The sequence below is a fragment of the Trichosurus vulpecula genome, chromosome 6, assembly GCF_011100635.1.
Source record: "Trichosurus vulpecula isolate mTriVul1 chromosome 6, mTriVul1.pri, whole genome shotgun sequence".
Lineage (NCBI taxonomy): Eukaryota > Metazoa > Chordata > Mammalia > Diprotodontia > Phalangeridae > Trichosurus > Trichosurus vulpecula.
In genome coordinates, this window is record NC_050578.1 from 219,079,157 (window position 1) to 219,093,437 (window position 14,281).

A 14,281-nucleotide genomic window follows, 5' to 3' on the forward strand; every position below is an offset into this window, starting at 1 on the left:
ACCATTACACATACCCACTCAGTTGGGTATGGAAATCTATCTTATCATACAGAAAAGTAGGAGGGGAAGGGGAAAGGGATGCTGATAGAAGGGAGGGCACATTGAGGGAGGTAAAAGTCAAAAGCAAAACACTTTTGAGAATGGACAGGATGAAATGAGAGGATAAATGGGGGAAAAGAAGATGGAAGGAAATACATAGTAATTATAGATGTGAAAAAAATTATAGCAAGTTTCTCTGGTAAAGACTTCATTTCTCAAATATATAGAAAACTGAGTCAAATTTCTAGAAAGAACAGCCATTCCCAACTGATAATGGTAAAAGGATATGAAAAGGCAATTTTCAAGCTAAGTAATCAAAGCTATCTCTAATCTATATAAAAATCCTCAAAATCACTACTGATTAGAGAAATGAAAGTTAAAACAGCTCTGAGCTACTACCTTAGACCTATCAGAGAGGTTAATATGACAGAAAAGGAAAATGACAAATGTTTTAGAGAATGCAGAAAAATTGAGACACTAATGCACTGTTGGGGAATTTGTATGTTAATTAAACCATTCTATAGAGAAATTTGGAACTATACCCAAAGGGTTATAAAACCATGCATACCCTTTGACCCAGAAATACCACCACTAGGTATGTGTCTCAAAGAAATTTTTAAAAATTTTACACAGTAAAAACCACAGGACTCATAGAAGTATAGGGATGAGGGGCACAGAGCTTAAAAACTGTATCAATGACACATTAAAAAAGATAGGAGCCTAATAAAAACAGCAGTACATTTTTATACATGGTAAATGGTTAAGAAATGCATAAATTCTACAATAAAGAGTGGCTCCATCCCTGCTTGGCCTAGGCCTCAGGATACAAAAGCAAGTTAGTCAAGTGGAAACTAGGGCTTCCAAGGCATGAAGGGATAAGTGTAGGAGTGATGTGGTCTCAGGAGTGAGAAACCTGTGGCCTTTTAGGTCCTTGGGTGTAGACTTTTGACTGAGTCCATTTTATAGAACAATCCTTTCATTAAGGGGATTTGCTCTGTGAAGTTTGGATTCAATCAAAGGGCTGTACTTGAGGACCTAGAGAGCCACATGTGCCTCAAGGACATAGGTTCCTTACCCCTGAGGTCCTCTAGCCCTTCTCCACCAGCAGTTTCTACTGCATCAGAAGACATATAATAAATATGGCCCTTTATTTTGACAAAGACCTGAAGTTTGCTTGTGGAAGGGGACATCTGAAGGTCTGCAGTTTTGTGAGTTATTGTGAAGTGGTGTAGTTTTCTGCCTACCAAAAATGTGGAGAAAAATCACACAGAAAAAAAACTCAAAATTCAAATTCAAAAAATTAAGTTCAAAATGTTTCCCAATAGTAGTAACTAAATGGTGCAATGGATTGCTAGGCCTGGAATTGGTTACATCTTAGTTCAAATATGGCTGCAGACATTTACTTCTGTGACTTTGGACAAGTCACTTAACCTTTCTCAGCCTCAGTTTCCTTAACTATAAAGTGGAGATAATAATGACACCTACCTCTCAAAACTGTTGGGAGGACAAAATGAGATAATATTTGTAAACACTTAGAACAGTGCCTATCACATAGTAGGCACTATATAACTACTCTTCCTTTCCCCTTTACTTTTCTCTATAACATGCCAATCTCATTGGAACAGTAGTTGTGAACGGTTCAATAATGGCCTGGCAGAAAAAAAAGATCCAAAGATCAGCACTGGGTCCTGTGCTATGTAATACTGTTATTAATGATTTGGATAAAGTTATAGTTGGTATGTTCATTGAATGTGTAGATGACACAGGAAGATACAGTTGTGGCACTGGAGATCAGATGTCATACTATGTACAGATGACACACTGGATGACAGAACTTTAAAAGAACTTGACAGGGTCACATGACCAACAAGATGGAACTCTACTTATTTTTTCCAATCATCATAATCTTTCAAAATTTTCCAAAAATAAGATTTATATACAAGAGGCAAAGTATTTCCAACCGTCATCAAAGGCTAAAACACTGAGAGTCATAATAAGTTAACAACCTAATGAGATAAACAGCAAAGACTAATCCCTAATACCTCAGCATCCCCTCCTCTACTAGTCCCCAAGGTCTGGCAAAACTGAAAAATAGGACCCACTCTGGCATCCACTCAGCAATTCTTTTGTGGCTGCTGCAGTTTCTGCCAGCACAGCATACTCCTTTCCCTTACCCTCACCCCTCCATTATATGGCAACAAACAGCAGAGCTCAATTCTGTCACAGACACACTCCACGTGGAAAGGGGAGGTAGCATAGGAAAGTAGAAGCACATTCTGCTGCTATGCACCATCAAAAAAAGAATGAAAGAACAGAGGGAATTATTCTGGGAAGGATGCCAACATGTGGGAGGGGGCCTGAAGGAAAAGAAACTTGTATCCAGCTGGTGCCAGTCTATCTCCCAGCAATTTGCTTGGGACAGGGACTGAGGCTGATGAAAAGTGAATTCCTCAGCATGAGAGAAAGATCTGAGGTCCAGTCCTTGGGTGATCCAGCATCAAAGGGGAAAGAGTCAGAAAGTGAGTGATAGGGCAAATTAAGCAGTAGAGGGAGAGGGAGGCTGAAATTACTAAAAATCTCAGGAAGAAGAAAATTCAATTAAAACCTTTTAACACAAGCAAGTAAATCAACTGGGGAAAAATGAATAACAGAAAGGAAATCTGGCATCTACATAAGTCCAAACATATTTGAATAAGTATTGTAAGACAAAGGAAAATAAATCAATACATGATGACAGAGAGGACCCCATGGTTCCAAGAGAACATGGAACCACAACAGGATGTTCCTAAATGGTTCAACAGAGAAATTAAGAATCATGTAAGCAGAATTTATGGCCTGCACAAAGAATTGTCAGAATAGAAAAACTTGAATCTATAGTATCGAGTCTTTCCAAAGAAACAAAATAGAAACCAAAGTGCTGGCAATAAAAATTAACAAAAATGAAGGAAGGGCATTCTGGAAGAAGCAAAAAATATCTTGACAGGAAAGGACATTGAGTCAAATGAAATAGTCAAACTTTAAAAGTTTAAAGGTAAAATCTCATTCAGATTCAAAGAATCAACTTCATAAATACGAGGTAGAGGAGGTGTGGCTAGACAGCAATTTGTCTGAAAAATATCTGTGAGTTTTACTGGGAAGCCACCTCAATATGAGCCAATAGTATGCTATGTAAAGCAAAAGAACTGATGCATTCTTAGGCTGCATTGAGAGGCACAGATTCCAGGAATAGTAAGGTAATCATCTCTCTGTCCTCTGCCCTAGTAAGACCACATCTGGAGTATTCTGTTCAGTTCAGTTAGCAAAATCTAGGAAGGACGTTGGTAAACTGAGAGCATCCAGAGGAAGGAAGCCAGAATGGTGAAGAGTCTGCAGTCCCTGTCATATGAGGAATAATTGAATTTGGGATACTTAGCCTGGAGAAAAGAACACTGAGGGAAATATTACAGCTGTCTTCAAGTATCTGAAGGGCTGTCACATGGAAGAGGTAGAAGACTTCTTCTATTTTCCTATGGAGAGCAGAATCAGTAACAATGAGTCAAAGTTGCAAAGAAGCAAACTTAAGTTTGGTGTTAGAAATATCTTCCTAAAAATTAGAGCTATTTATAAGTGAAATGAACAATTCATAAGAGGCAGTTTTCCATCCTTAGATATGGTCTTCAATCACAGGCTAGATGGCCACTTGTTACTTAATGTTTTGGTAGGCAGGTCTTTTGGGATATAGGTTGCATGAGACAGCCACTGCAGTCCCTTCCAACTCAAAAATTGTGTTAATTTTATTGCTGTTGCCGAGTGGTAAAAGATCTAATGGCACTACTCTGCCATTAGAAAACAGCATGGAAAAATTCTGTTCCATTTGCATTTGCTCCAGTTGCATTGAATCCAGTAAATTGTAGGTATTTTCTAAATGTCAATTGATTATTTAATAAAATATTCACGCATTCATTCAATAGATATTTGTTGAGTGGCTGTTCTGAATAAGATCACGAGCTAGAAAAATAAAACCTTTGCTACATTGGTATCCATCCTTCTGGTACATTTGGACTTTCTGAATTGCTCTGGACTTGGAAGTAGCACCATAATTTCCACCTCTTTGGGGGTAAGAGGGAAAGAAATAAGCATTTATATACCACCTACCACGTGCCAGGCCCTATGCCAACCCCTTTATAAATAGGATTTCATTTGATCCTCACAATAACCCTGCAATATAAGTGCTGTTATCATCTCCCAACCTCTCTGGCTATGAAGCAATACTCTTGGGCTTTAAAACACTACAGAAAAGAGTCATAAACTAAAAGATTGCATCTCATAGGTTGGCTAAACTTGGGAAAAGAAAAGAGAGCTAGGATTTGATAATATGTATAAAAAGTCAGAATTTTTTAAAATTAAGACTAGTTCCCCCTATCTTACCAAGGTTAGAAGTACTTGGGTACTCGTGGGGCCAATCCTAAGAATTTTGACCTGCTCCATTTCTGACTTGGGTTGATTCAACCCTCCCTAGGCAACCTTGTGGCTTCCCAATTCCAGAGGGTTCATAACATTAATGTCAAACAGTGCAGACACACAGTTAGCATAGTCCACAACAGCTCGAATGCTCAAGGTCAAAAGATCCACTGGCCTCCTTGGCAGCAGATTACAGACCTGTCACCATAGCTGTCAAAAATCAGAATTTTCACAGAAAAGCAAAGAAGCATGAGAGATGTCAATTGAGATGGAAAACAGAAGTGAAAAATTAGAGTAATTTCAAGCTGAAGGCTTAGAGGTCATCGAGTCCAACCTCCTCACTTTACGAATAAGCAACCTGAGACTCATGGTTTGTCCAAAGTTATGCAGGTAGCAAATAGCAAAGCTGGGATTTGAACATAGGTCTTCTGAACCAAGCTAGTACTCTTTGCTAAACGTAACCAAATTCTTAAGTCAACCAAGAACCAGAGCCAAGGAGAAACAATTAGCAGCCAGAACTATAGTGCAGAGCAAAGGTGTCAAACTCTAGGCTTAAAGCCAAGTATGACTTGAACGAAGCTACAATGTAACTGGGAAATGAGGGAGGGAGGGAGGAAGGAAAGGATGAAGAGAGGTAGGGAGGAAAGGAGGGATGAGGTAGGGAGGAAAGGAGGGATGAGGGAGGGAGGAAGGGAGAAAAGGAAAGGAAACAAAAAGGAAGGGAAGGAAGGAAAGAAGGAAGGAAAGATGTGATAAAACGTAGGAAATGTTCATTTGTAGTTTTCTAAGTCAATATGTAGCCAAACAGAATCTATTTCATTTGTGTTTGATACCACTAGTGCAGAGAAGCAAACCTGGATTTTGCTCTTTGTAAGTCCTATGAGTCATACAGACCATATAGGGTCATTCTCTAGGAACTCTAAGTCTGTTCCTCTGGTGAGAGGGGGAAGGGGGACATAACTCTATAGTGGCAACATAAGTGTGGAGTTTCCTGGGAGAGGTGGAAGGCTTGTTTGTGATCTCAGATGCAAGTGCTGTTTTGCATTTTCTGTCAAGTGACATAAAGCCTGTCCTATATTTGATGCCCTGATACTCTGAATGCTTGTGTGGTAACTGAATATCCTTTCTTCTCTGTGAAGAAAAGAAGGAGAAAAAAGGATAGGTACTAGTGATCAGAGATGATAAGCTGAAAACATTCAGATCATATCAGGGATGAAAAATAGTCTAGCCAATTATGCCTCAATGCCACATGCCTCAGCAGGCTAAAATGACTTATTTTCCTGGGGCTCCAAATAGCAGATGTTTTACTATATAGCAATTTATTAAATTATTGAGCTCCTGTGATACAAAATGAGCATCTCAAGATAAAGGAATGCCACTCCATATTCCATGTTATCAGAGACATTGAAGTGTTCCTTGAGGAGGAAAAAAATGCAAGTGAAGCTTCAATAAGAAATTTAAAAGATCTGAAATGGCAGAGGGGAAACTTTTGTCAGAAGGTTGGAAGAGGGAGAATCTAGTTAGCTTCATGCTCAATAAATAGCTCAGCTCATCTGAATGTCACTCTGATTACCTGAAAAGCAGAAGATACAGTGCACAGAAATGTTTGATACTGAGAGCACAGTAGGGCCTTAGTAGATACTTCTTGATCCCTTATGAATTATATAGCTGGCCTTGAAGCCAGGAAGACTTGTGGTCAAACTGGTAGTTGAGTTCCACCTCTGACACACACCAGATGTGTGACCCTGGAGAAGTCACAACCTCTCAGTGCTCTTGTCAAGTCTCTAGATCTATAAATTGCTAAGAAGGTGCTGACCTGCATTTGTAGAGAGACTTTCCTTAACAGGGAGTTGTTTATACTACTGAAATCACAGACCCGGTTCCTATTCCTACCTGAGATGTAATAATTGGAACTCATTCATAGCATCTTCAAATCACAGAATCAGAAGCAACTTTAAAGATCATATAAGTCCACCTTTTCTATTTACAGATATAGAAACGGAGATGAAGAATGTGCCTTAACCTGACCAACAGCAAAGACTAAGTGGTAGAGAATCTCCCATCCATGTGGCTTTCTCCAAGATGGAATATTCAAACAACAAGTTACAAACTGTTCCATTTGGATTGTGTTATAGCTTTTCCAAAGCACCCTGAGAATAACCTATTATCTCATTTAACCCTCAAAGCCACTATATTGGGTAAACACAACAGTCATCATTGTCCTCATTTTACAGAGAAAGAAACCGAGGCTCAGAGAACTTAAGTGATTGATTACTCAAGGTTACACAGAAAGCAAGCAGCAGACATAGGGCTCTAACCTAATTCTGAGACAGAAAGACAGAGGGAGAAATACAGAAACAGAGACGGAAGCACAGAGACACTTAGATACTAGAGATGCATAGAGGTAGTTATGGGAAGAATCCATTTTACATTTGTGTATCAAATGATTAGCATTCTGATGGAGACAGCTCAGTGCTCAGAAGCATCAATCAATAAGGAAGGTGATCATGTCAGCATGGTGTAGTGGACAAAGGTCTGGACTTGAAATGAGAAGAGACATGAAACAAACCTTGCCTCTGACACTTAGGAACTTTGTGGACATGGGCATGACATTAGCTCCTTCATCTGTAAAATTGGAAATAGTATTACCCATAGTACCCGTGTTCCGAGATTGTTGTGAGACTAAAAAGAGATAATGTATGTAAAATTGCTGTAAAACTTTAAAGCATTTTGTAAATTCCTTACTATTATTATTATTAGACCTTTAATTAAAAAGTACATTCATAGGAAACTGAGAGCCAAATTGAGAGCCACGGAAAATTTTTAAACAATGGAAATTAATTCTAAGTAATTCAATTAGTTGTTTCCCTATTTTATTCTGTGTCCTCAAAGTGTTAGTGGTGTGATGCACAAGATCACATAAAGACGTATCAGTTATACAAAAGTAATTTAAATCATGTAAAACTTCTCCTCAGGTTCTTAAATGATGGGTAGAATTTCAATGGGCCAAGATAGGAGAAAGGCATTCTAGGGATTAAAAATGCTATGATCAAAGGAATGAAGTGGTAAAACAGCGAAAAGTTCTGGGGCAGGGGTGGTGGGGGAGGGGAAGGAGAGGAGAGGAGAGAAGGGGATAATCTGATTGCAGTAGAGATTTCACAAGGAGGACTGGTATAAGATACGACTAGAAAGATGAGATAGCACCTGATTGCGAAGGATCCAGTTAAGCCGACTCAAGAATTTGGTCTTTATTCAACATAAGGCAATCAAAAGAATCCTGGCTTTGGAGTCAGAGGCTGTTTGTACAAATCCCAGCCCTGTCACTGGCTTCTTCAGGCCTCAGTTTCCTCATCTGTAAAATGTGGAGGTTGGAGGAGATAGCCACTAAAGTCCCTTTCCAGCATCAATTCTAGAATCCTATTCAGTACACATAAGGGGGCCATTAATGGTCTAAAGAAGGGAGGAACAGCAGGAAAACCCATCAGCCAATCTAAACTACATATATGGGAATACATGTAGACACACACAAGCACATATATGTGCATGTTTACAGATGTATATGTAGACACATATATGGGGGATTGGATTTTTAGGCTATCTGGGGCACCTTTAGGCCAATTCTAACCTCCAAAAGAGAAGCAAGGCAAGACAACAAACCACTCATCTACAAAATCTCTGTGGTTGGTTTATGCTTGTCCCACTTCAAAAGCTAGCAAAAACAGGAATGACATTTTTGTTTTTGTGGTCAATAAGCTGTACAAAACACATCAGAACTACTTTTAACATAATTGTTCTCAGAGGGCACAAGCCAACTCTCTCATGTAGAAAATGTCACATCAACCAAGCCAGCACCATTTGGTTCCTAATGACTTAATGAGATTCATAGGGTGAACACATTCCAAGATGAAGACCCCTGTATAGTCTCCCTTTTATTTATGTTTGCCACAACATAAAGTATGTCAGGACATTAAACCAAGAGTAAATAATATCATCCCAGAAGCAAAAGTGGGGAAGGCTACAAGTTCTGCACTGAAATTACTTAATCAATGGTTTTAAGAGGTACTGCGAGGAACCACACTAAACTTAGTGTCAGAAGACCCAATTTCTAGGATCTGAACCTATTCTACCACAATGTGAATTTGGGTGAGTCAGTTTCCTCTTTTGTAAAACAGAGATAATAACATAATTACCTACCCTCATCCGACTGATACAAGAAAAACATTATACAAATACACATATATGTTGTATAAAAGGTTTATATATCATTTTATCTATGTGTATTTTATTATAAATTAAGATAAATAGGAGCTATTAGTTATTTAAAGCCTTTATAAATTATCTACACCATATAGGGTCATATGATGTGGTCATGATATAATTGAAAAGCAATTGAATATGGAATCTGAGGATCTGGATTCAAATCTAAGCTCTTAAGTTCATGACATGTGTGACCTTAGGAAAGTCATTTACCCTCTCTAGACTTCAGTTTCCTTATCTGTGAAATAAGGAGACAGCATTACATGGTTTCTAAGATCCCTTCCTTCTCTAAACCTTATAAACTCATACATTAGATGCCAGAGGAGCTACAAAGATAAATAATCCCTCATTCCTGACCTATTACAATCTAATAAGAGTGATAGGACACATCTATCCTCTACAAACTCCATTTTCTGCCAACCCAGCAGGACAGCTGAAGGGATCCAAGACATCCTGGGTTCCTGAAGGGTGATACCAGCAAAGCTCAAAACTTTGTTTGTTTTTTAGCCAGAAAGGCTTCAAGCGAACAACAGATTTACAATCTATCATCTGAGAACCAAACCAGATAAAGGTAAAAAAAAAAAAAAAACTCAGCCCCAGAAGGTTCCTCAGTCAATTTAAATTATTAGGCTACTGAAACTCACCACATCATTTAAATGATGGAAGGTAGTATTTTGGAAAAGGAAATACCTAGACAGATCAAGTCATGAATTCTCTGAAATATTAAAGTACTGTAAAGCTATGTAAGTCTCAATGCTTCAGGAGTGTGTCATTTCAGCTACATAGGTACATCCTTTCACTGATGCAGATATCAAGCTATGTATAATTTACCAGGTGCTCTAAGTTTGGCTGAAAAGTCCATCCCTTTGCAGCAAGCCCACAGATGAAGCTCTCCAAGCTTATTAGACTCATGTTGGGGCACACAATGAACACATAACCTGTCACCAAACTTCAAGCCTTTCCAACCTGGATGGATCAGCAGAGTTTGGGCTCCATTGGCACAGACTTAGAGAAATTAGAGTCATCTTCATACCATGATGAGGCTCACTGGCCCAAAGTAGTAGACAAGAACTGACAGTAAACCGGCCTTAGCCAAGAAGGTGAGGTAATGTCAGCCAAAAACTAGCCCCAGCATCCCTGCAAGAGTCAAGAAGAAAATGAAAATAAAAGATAGCAGTAGCTCAAAGATATGTCCACCTTGGTGTTGGCCATTTTCCTGATGATGTCCTCAAAGACTGTGCTGCTCTTGCACATGCCACCATTTTACACACACACACACACACACACACACACACACACACACACACATCCCTCCATGGTGACTTGCCTGTTAGCAAGCATACATAAATAAATGTAATATAAATTAGTATGTAAGTTTTAAAGTTATACACACACACATATATAATTTATGTATTATGTACATATGTATTTTATATAAGATGAGGGAAAAATGCTTCCAGCTGAGGGAGCCAGGAAACCTCACAAAGGAGATATCATTTGAGTTGAATCATTGGATGTCAGAGCTGAGAGGGATGTTAAATAATAACAGTATATCACGTAAAGATTTATAAAGTCCTTCCTCAGCCTCCAGCAACCTGAAAGGTAAGTAGTACCAGTATAATCATACCCATCCTACAAATGGGGAAACTGAGGCTCAGAAAGGTAAAATAATTTGCCCAAGGTCAGGACAGAGAGTAAGGTATCCAGAACTCAAAAGCAGTTCTCTTTACTCCCAGTATGGGGATTATCCTAGCGCATCAGGCTGCAAAAGCTCCGATCGTTCTTCCCTCTCGTTTTACAGATAAGAAAACCCCAATCTGAGGATGAAATAAATTCCTTAGGGCTACTTAGTGGCAGAGCTAAAACTAGATTCCAGGTCTCCCGATCGGCAGATCTGTGCTCAAATACACTATACTATTTCTTCTACAAAAAGGCAAAAATTGTACTTCTCCCTTTTAAGCTAATAAAATTTTTAAAAGTCAGTAAGTTTTCTATTCGTACGCTGACTCCAGGTTTTGGGGCTGTGGGATGGAAGGAAAATCCTGTTAAGAGATAAGGACCTACATTCCTGTAGCCCTAGAAGACAAATCGGCGAGCTCTCTCTGGAGCTTCGGGTGGGGTCTTCTATGACAACAGCCTTTCTGCTTTTCTCCGTGTTCTGCAATGGACCCTCTCACCTTTCCTTCTGAGGTGAGTTTTTATGTAACAGGAAAACAGTTCACCTGCCAGACTTCTGTGGTTGCCTTGTCCTCAACTGCAGAGGGCGCAGCGAGGCCTCTGGGGCCAGGATCAGAGGGAAGATGAGACTGTGTCCAGCCGGCGGAAAGGATCTTGGCCAATTCGGCCAGGCTCAGGGTTCCTCCAGCCTCCGACTCTCACTCCCTCAAGTGGTTCGGGTAACGTCGCATTTAAACACGCAGCTGAATGTGTCTTGGGAAGAGAAAGCAAGGGCTAGGCAAGAGACCTTGCCTTTTAGTAGAATTCTCTCCTTAAAACTTTCTGCTCCTGTGTAAGTGCATCCTTCCCAGTTGTGCCTGAGGATCAGTCTTTACTTGCCGACTCCGTTTTTTCAGGGACCTGCTTTAAGGCGGCGGTGTTGCCTCCCCACCCCGAACTCTACCCCCACCTGCCTAGGAGGCCGGCATTCCTCTCACCATTTGCAGCCCCTTCTTCCCTTTTCAAACTAAGCAGCTTTTCCGAAGATGCTTTCTCCCCTCCCGAGATAATACCTTTCTCCCACCTCCCCCATTTTCTGGAAATGCCTGCTGGGCAGAGAAATGGTTGACGCGGGCTCACTAGAGACCCAGGTTGTGAGATGGGGCCAAAAACCGGGAGACCTTGATCTATCGGCTTCAGCCCCCCAACTCCCTTCAGGAAATGGGCTCCAGTTCTCATTTTTGCCGGGACGCTAGATCTGACCAAGGGCCTGACAGGTGACTCCTCCAGCCAGCTTTTCAGACCTAGAAGCTAAAGATTTTCCCCACAAGGAGGAACCAAGGGACTTCCCCCGCCTGGTATTTAGCACAATTCCACGGGCTTTACCGCAACCGGCTCCAGACACAGGTGGGGAAAGGTCCCAGGTGAACCTGCCAACGGCCAGGTGGTTAGAATGGAAAAATACAAGCGCCCTCACCCGGGAAGTCACCGAAGCAGCATCTTAAAGAAAACGTGCGGGGTGGGAATCCCAGCTTTTTCCCCTGGGGCTCCTAAGAGCCTGCTCCGCCCCTGCCCTAGCAAGCGCACCTGCCCTGGGGGATTGGGGGTGGAGGAAGAGGGTAGCCCAGGGACAAACCCAAACCCCAATCCCCACGCCCCCGCCCTAGTGCCTTACTGCTTGGTTCTCAAACCCTAGAGTCAGCTCACCCAGAGCCCGCGGCTGCAGAAGTAGCGTAAGGCGAGAGGAAGCCGGGCTTCTCCGGAGCAGCCAGCAGGCTGCCCCGACGGCTCAGCTCACTCCACCCGCAGCACCACGCCTGGGGAGAGGTGGCAGAAAAACGCCTTTGTCGCTAACCGCCTACTGCCCCAAAGCAGACGCGGAAGCCCTTTCCAAGTTCGCAAACTAGGAGAAGAAAACAATACAAGACCCTTTGCAGACGTTCCGGGCACTGGAGGCGAACCTTCAGAACTTCTCGGACCGGCTCCCAGTCTCCCCCAAGCGGTCAAGAGCCACCCGCCCCGAGGGAGGCTCGCGACAGAGTAGCCTGGCCAAGTGGCCGGGGTTGGGGTGACCTCAGCCCCCGCTCATAGACAACTTACCTCGGTAACTGTTACCCGGCTTGTAAAATTCTGGGTCCCCTTCCACCCGGAGGCTGAACTCATTGTAGCCCTCCCGGCGGGTGCCTTGGGCGCGCAAGATGCGGCTGCAGTAGCCTTCAGACTTGAGGACTTTGTCCAGGGTCTCATCTGGGAATGCCAGCACCGTGAGGGCCAGCGCCAGGGTGAGGAGCGCCCAAGGGAAAGGTGAAGAAGAAAGTCCCATCTTCTCAGGAGTTCCACAACTTACTGCTCCTAGCCCTGGCCGCCGCTCTGGAAATGCCCCCTGAAGAAAGCCGGGCAGAGGGGAGGCGACTGAACAGGGCAGCAGCTCGTCAGCTCCAGCCTCGGAGGAAGGCGCTCCCCCGCCCCCAGGGAGCAGAGATCCCGAGAGGGGCGAGAAACTGTGAAGAGGAGTGGAGAAGGGGGAGGAAAAGGAGGAAGAAACAAAGAGAGGGAGAGAGCAGCGAGCCAGCGAGGGAATGTTCCCTGCTCTCTAATCAGCTGCCGCCGGGTTGAGCGAGCTAGCGAGGGAGCGGAGGGGGGAGGGAGGCGGAGGCAGGAGGGCTGATTTTGCCCAGATCCCCAAGTGAAGCGCTGTTTTCTTTCAGAGCTAGTGATTAGCAGTTGTAATGTTTACTCTGCCCGGCGGTATTCCCAAGCTTTGGTGAAATAACAGAGCGCAGGAAGACGCTGCTGCCTCCGCTGCCTGTCTCCTAGACATCCAGGCAGGCTCAAGCCACGCTCACCATGTGAGCTAGGCTGACAGCATCGAAATTCATCCCTCGCCTTCCGGCCAAAGTCTGGTCACTGTGCGCCAACTGGACGGGATAGAGGGGGAGGGGAAGGGAGGAGAGGCCAGAATTTTAAAAGGTGTTGGGGGGCAGGGTTGTTGTTGTTCTGGTCGTTCTAAAAGTTCAAAGAAGGGCCTGCTTTTCTCCTCAGTTGTGGGTAATTATTATCTTTAGACTCGCTCTCTCCTTTCCTTCCTCAATGCCCCACCCTCCAGCCAAATACTGATGGGGCCAGGATGCCGGGCTGTTGGGGCGGATTCCCTGCTTCAGGGAGGGGTGAGGAGCGGCTTTAACTTTGACGCTGCCTTGCCAGGGCCTTCTGCTGGGGAAGCATAGAGAGCTGGGCCAATGGCTGGAAAGGTGCCAGTTAGCGGAACGCCGGGCATCAGGAGGAAGGAGATTGATCTCCTCTCTCCTCCCATTTCCCTAAATAGAGGAACCTGGTGGCTCAACACTAAGAGCCGACATTAGTATGGTCCTTAAAAATCTGCAAGAATACTTTTTTCATACTTCATGCAAACTTGGCCCAAGGTCGGCATAGTTAATAAGTGTGGTGATCAGGCTTTGGACTCAGGTCTGGCCCAGCCCCTTGCAGCTCAGCCCCCTAACTCGCATCTTGCCACACACGCGACACAGGCACTGTTCCTCTGCTCTCTTATCCTTCTCATTAAACTCTGGGGATGATATTAGGTGAAATTGTGAGGGGGGCAAATGAACCACAACTGTGGGCATCAGATGCCTTCATGCTGCCCCCTGGCTTCCTGGACTTCCTACTACACCGGGATCCTCCATGGACCTCTGGGCCCATACTTATCCTATCCTTTCTCACATATAGTTAATCTCTCTCCGCATCTAGCTCCATCCCAAAGTCTCGCATATCTATTCCATTCCTTGATCACCTCTCCTCTTCCTTTAAGTTATAGCCTTATCTTTTTCCTTGCCAAGTGTCTAGAGTGAGGGGACTATATATCTTTTATTTAACAGTCAATTATTAAGCT

The 14,281-nt window shown here is 42.9% G+C and overlaps 1 protein-coding gene across 1 annotated transcript in view; it reads right to left on the bottom strand.

Moving 5' to 3' along the window:
* The window catches only part of SPON1 (spondin 1), a 380,307-nt gene extending 367,013 nt beyond the window's left edge, over positions 1-13,294 (bottom strand). The window contains exon 1 of the mRNA XM_036763668.1: positions 12,493-13,294. Coding sequence (XP_036619563.1) covers positions 12,493-12,715 — 223 coding nt within the window. The 5' untranslated portion in view covers positions 12,716-13,294. The remainder of the gene's footprint in view (positions 1-12,492) is intronic.
* Positions 13,295-14,281: the final 987 nt, after the last annotated feature.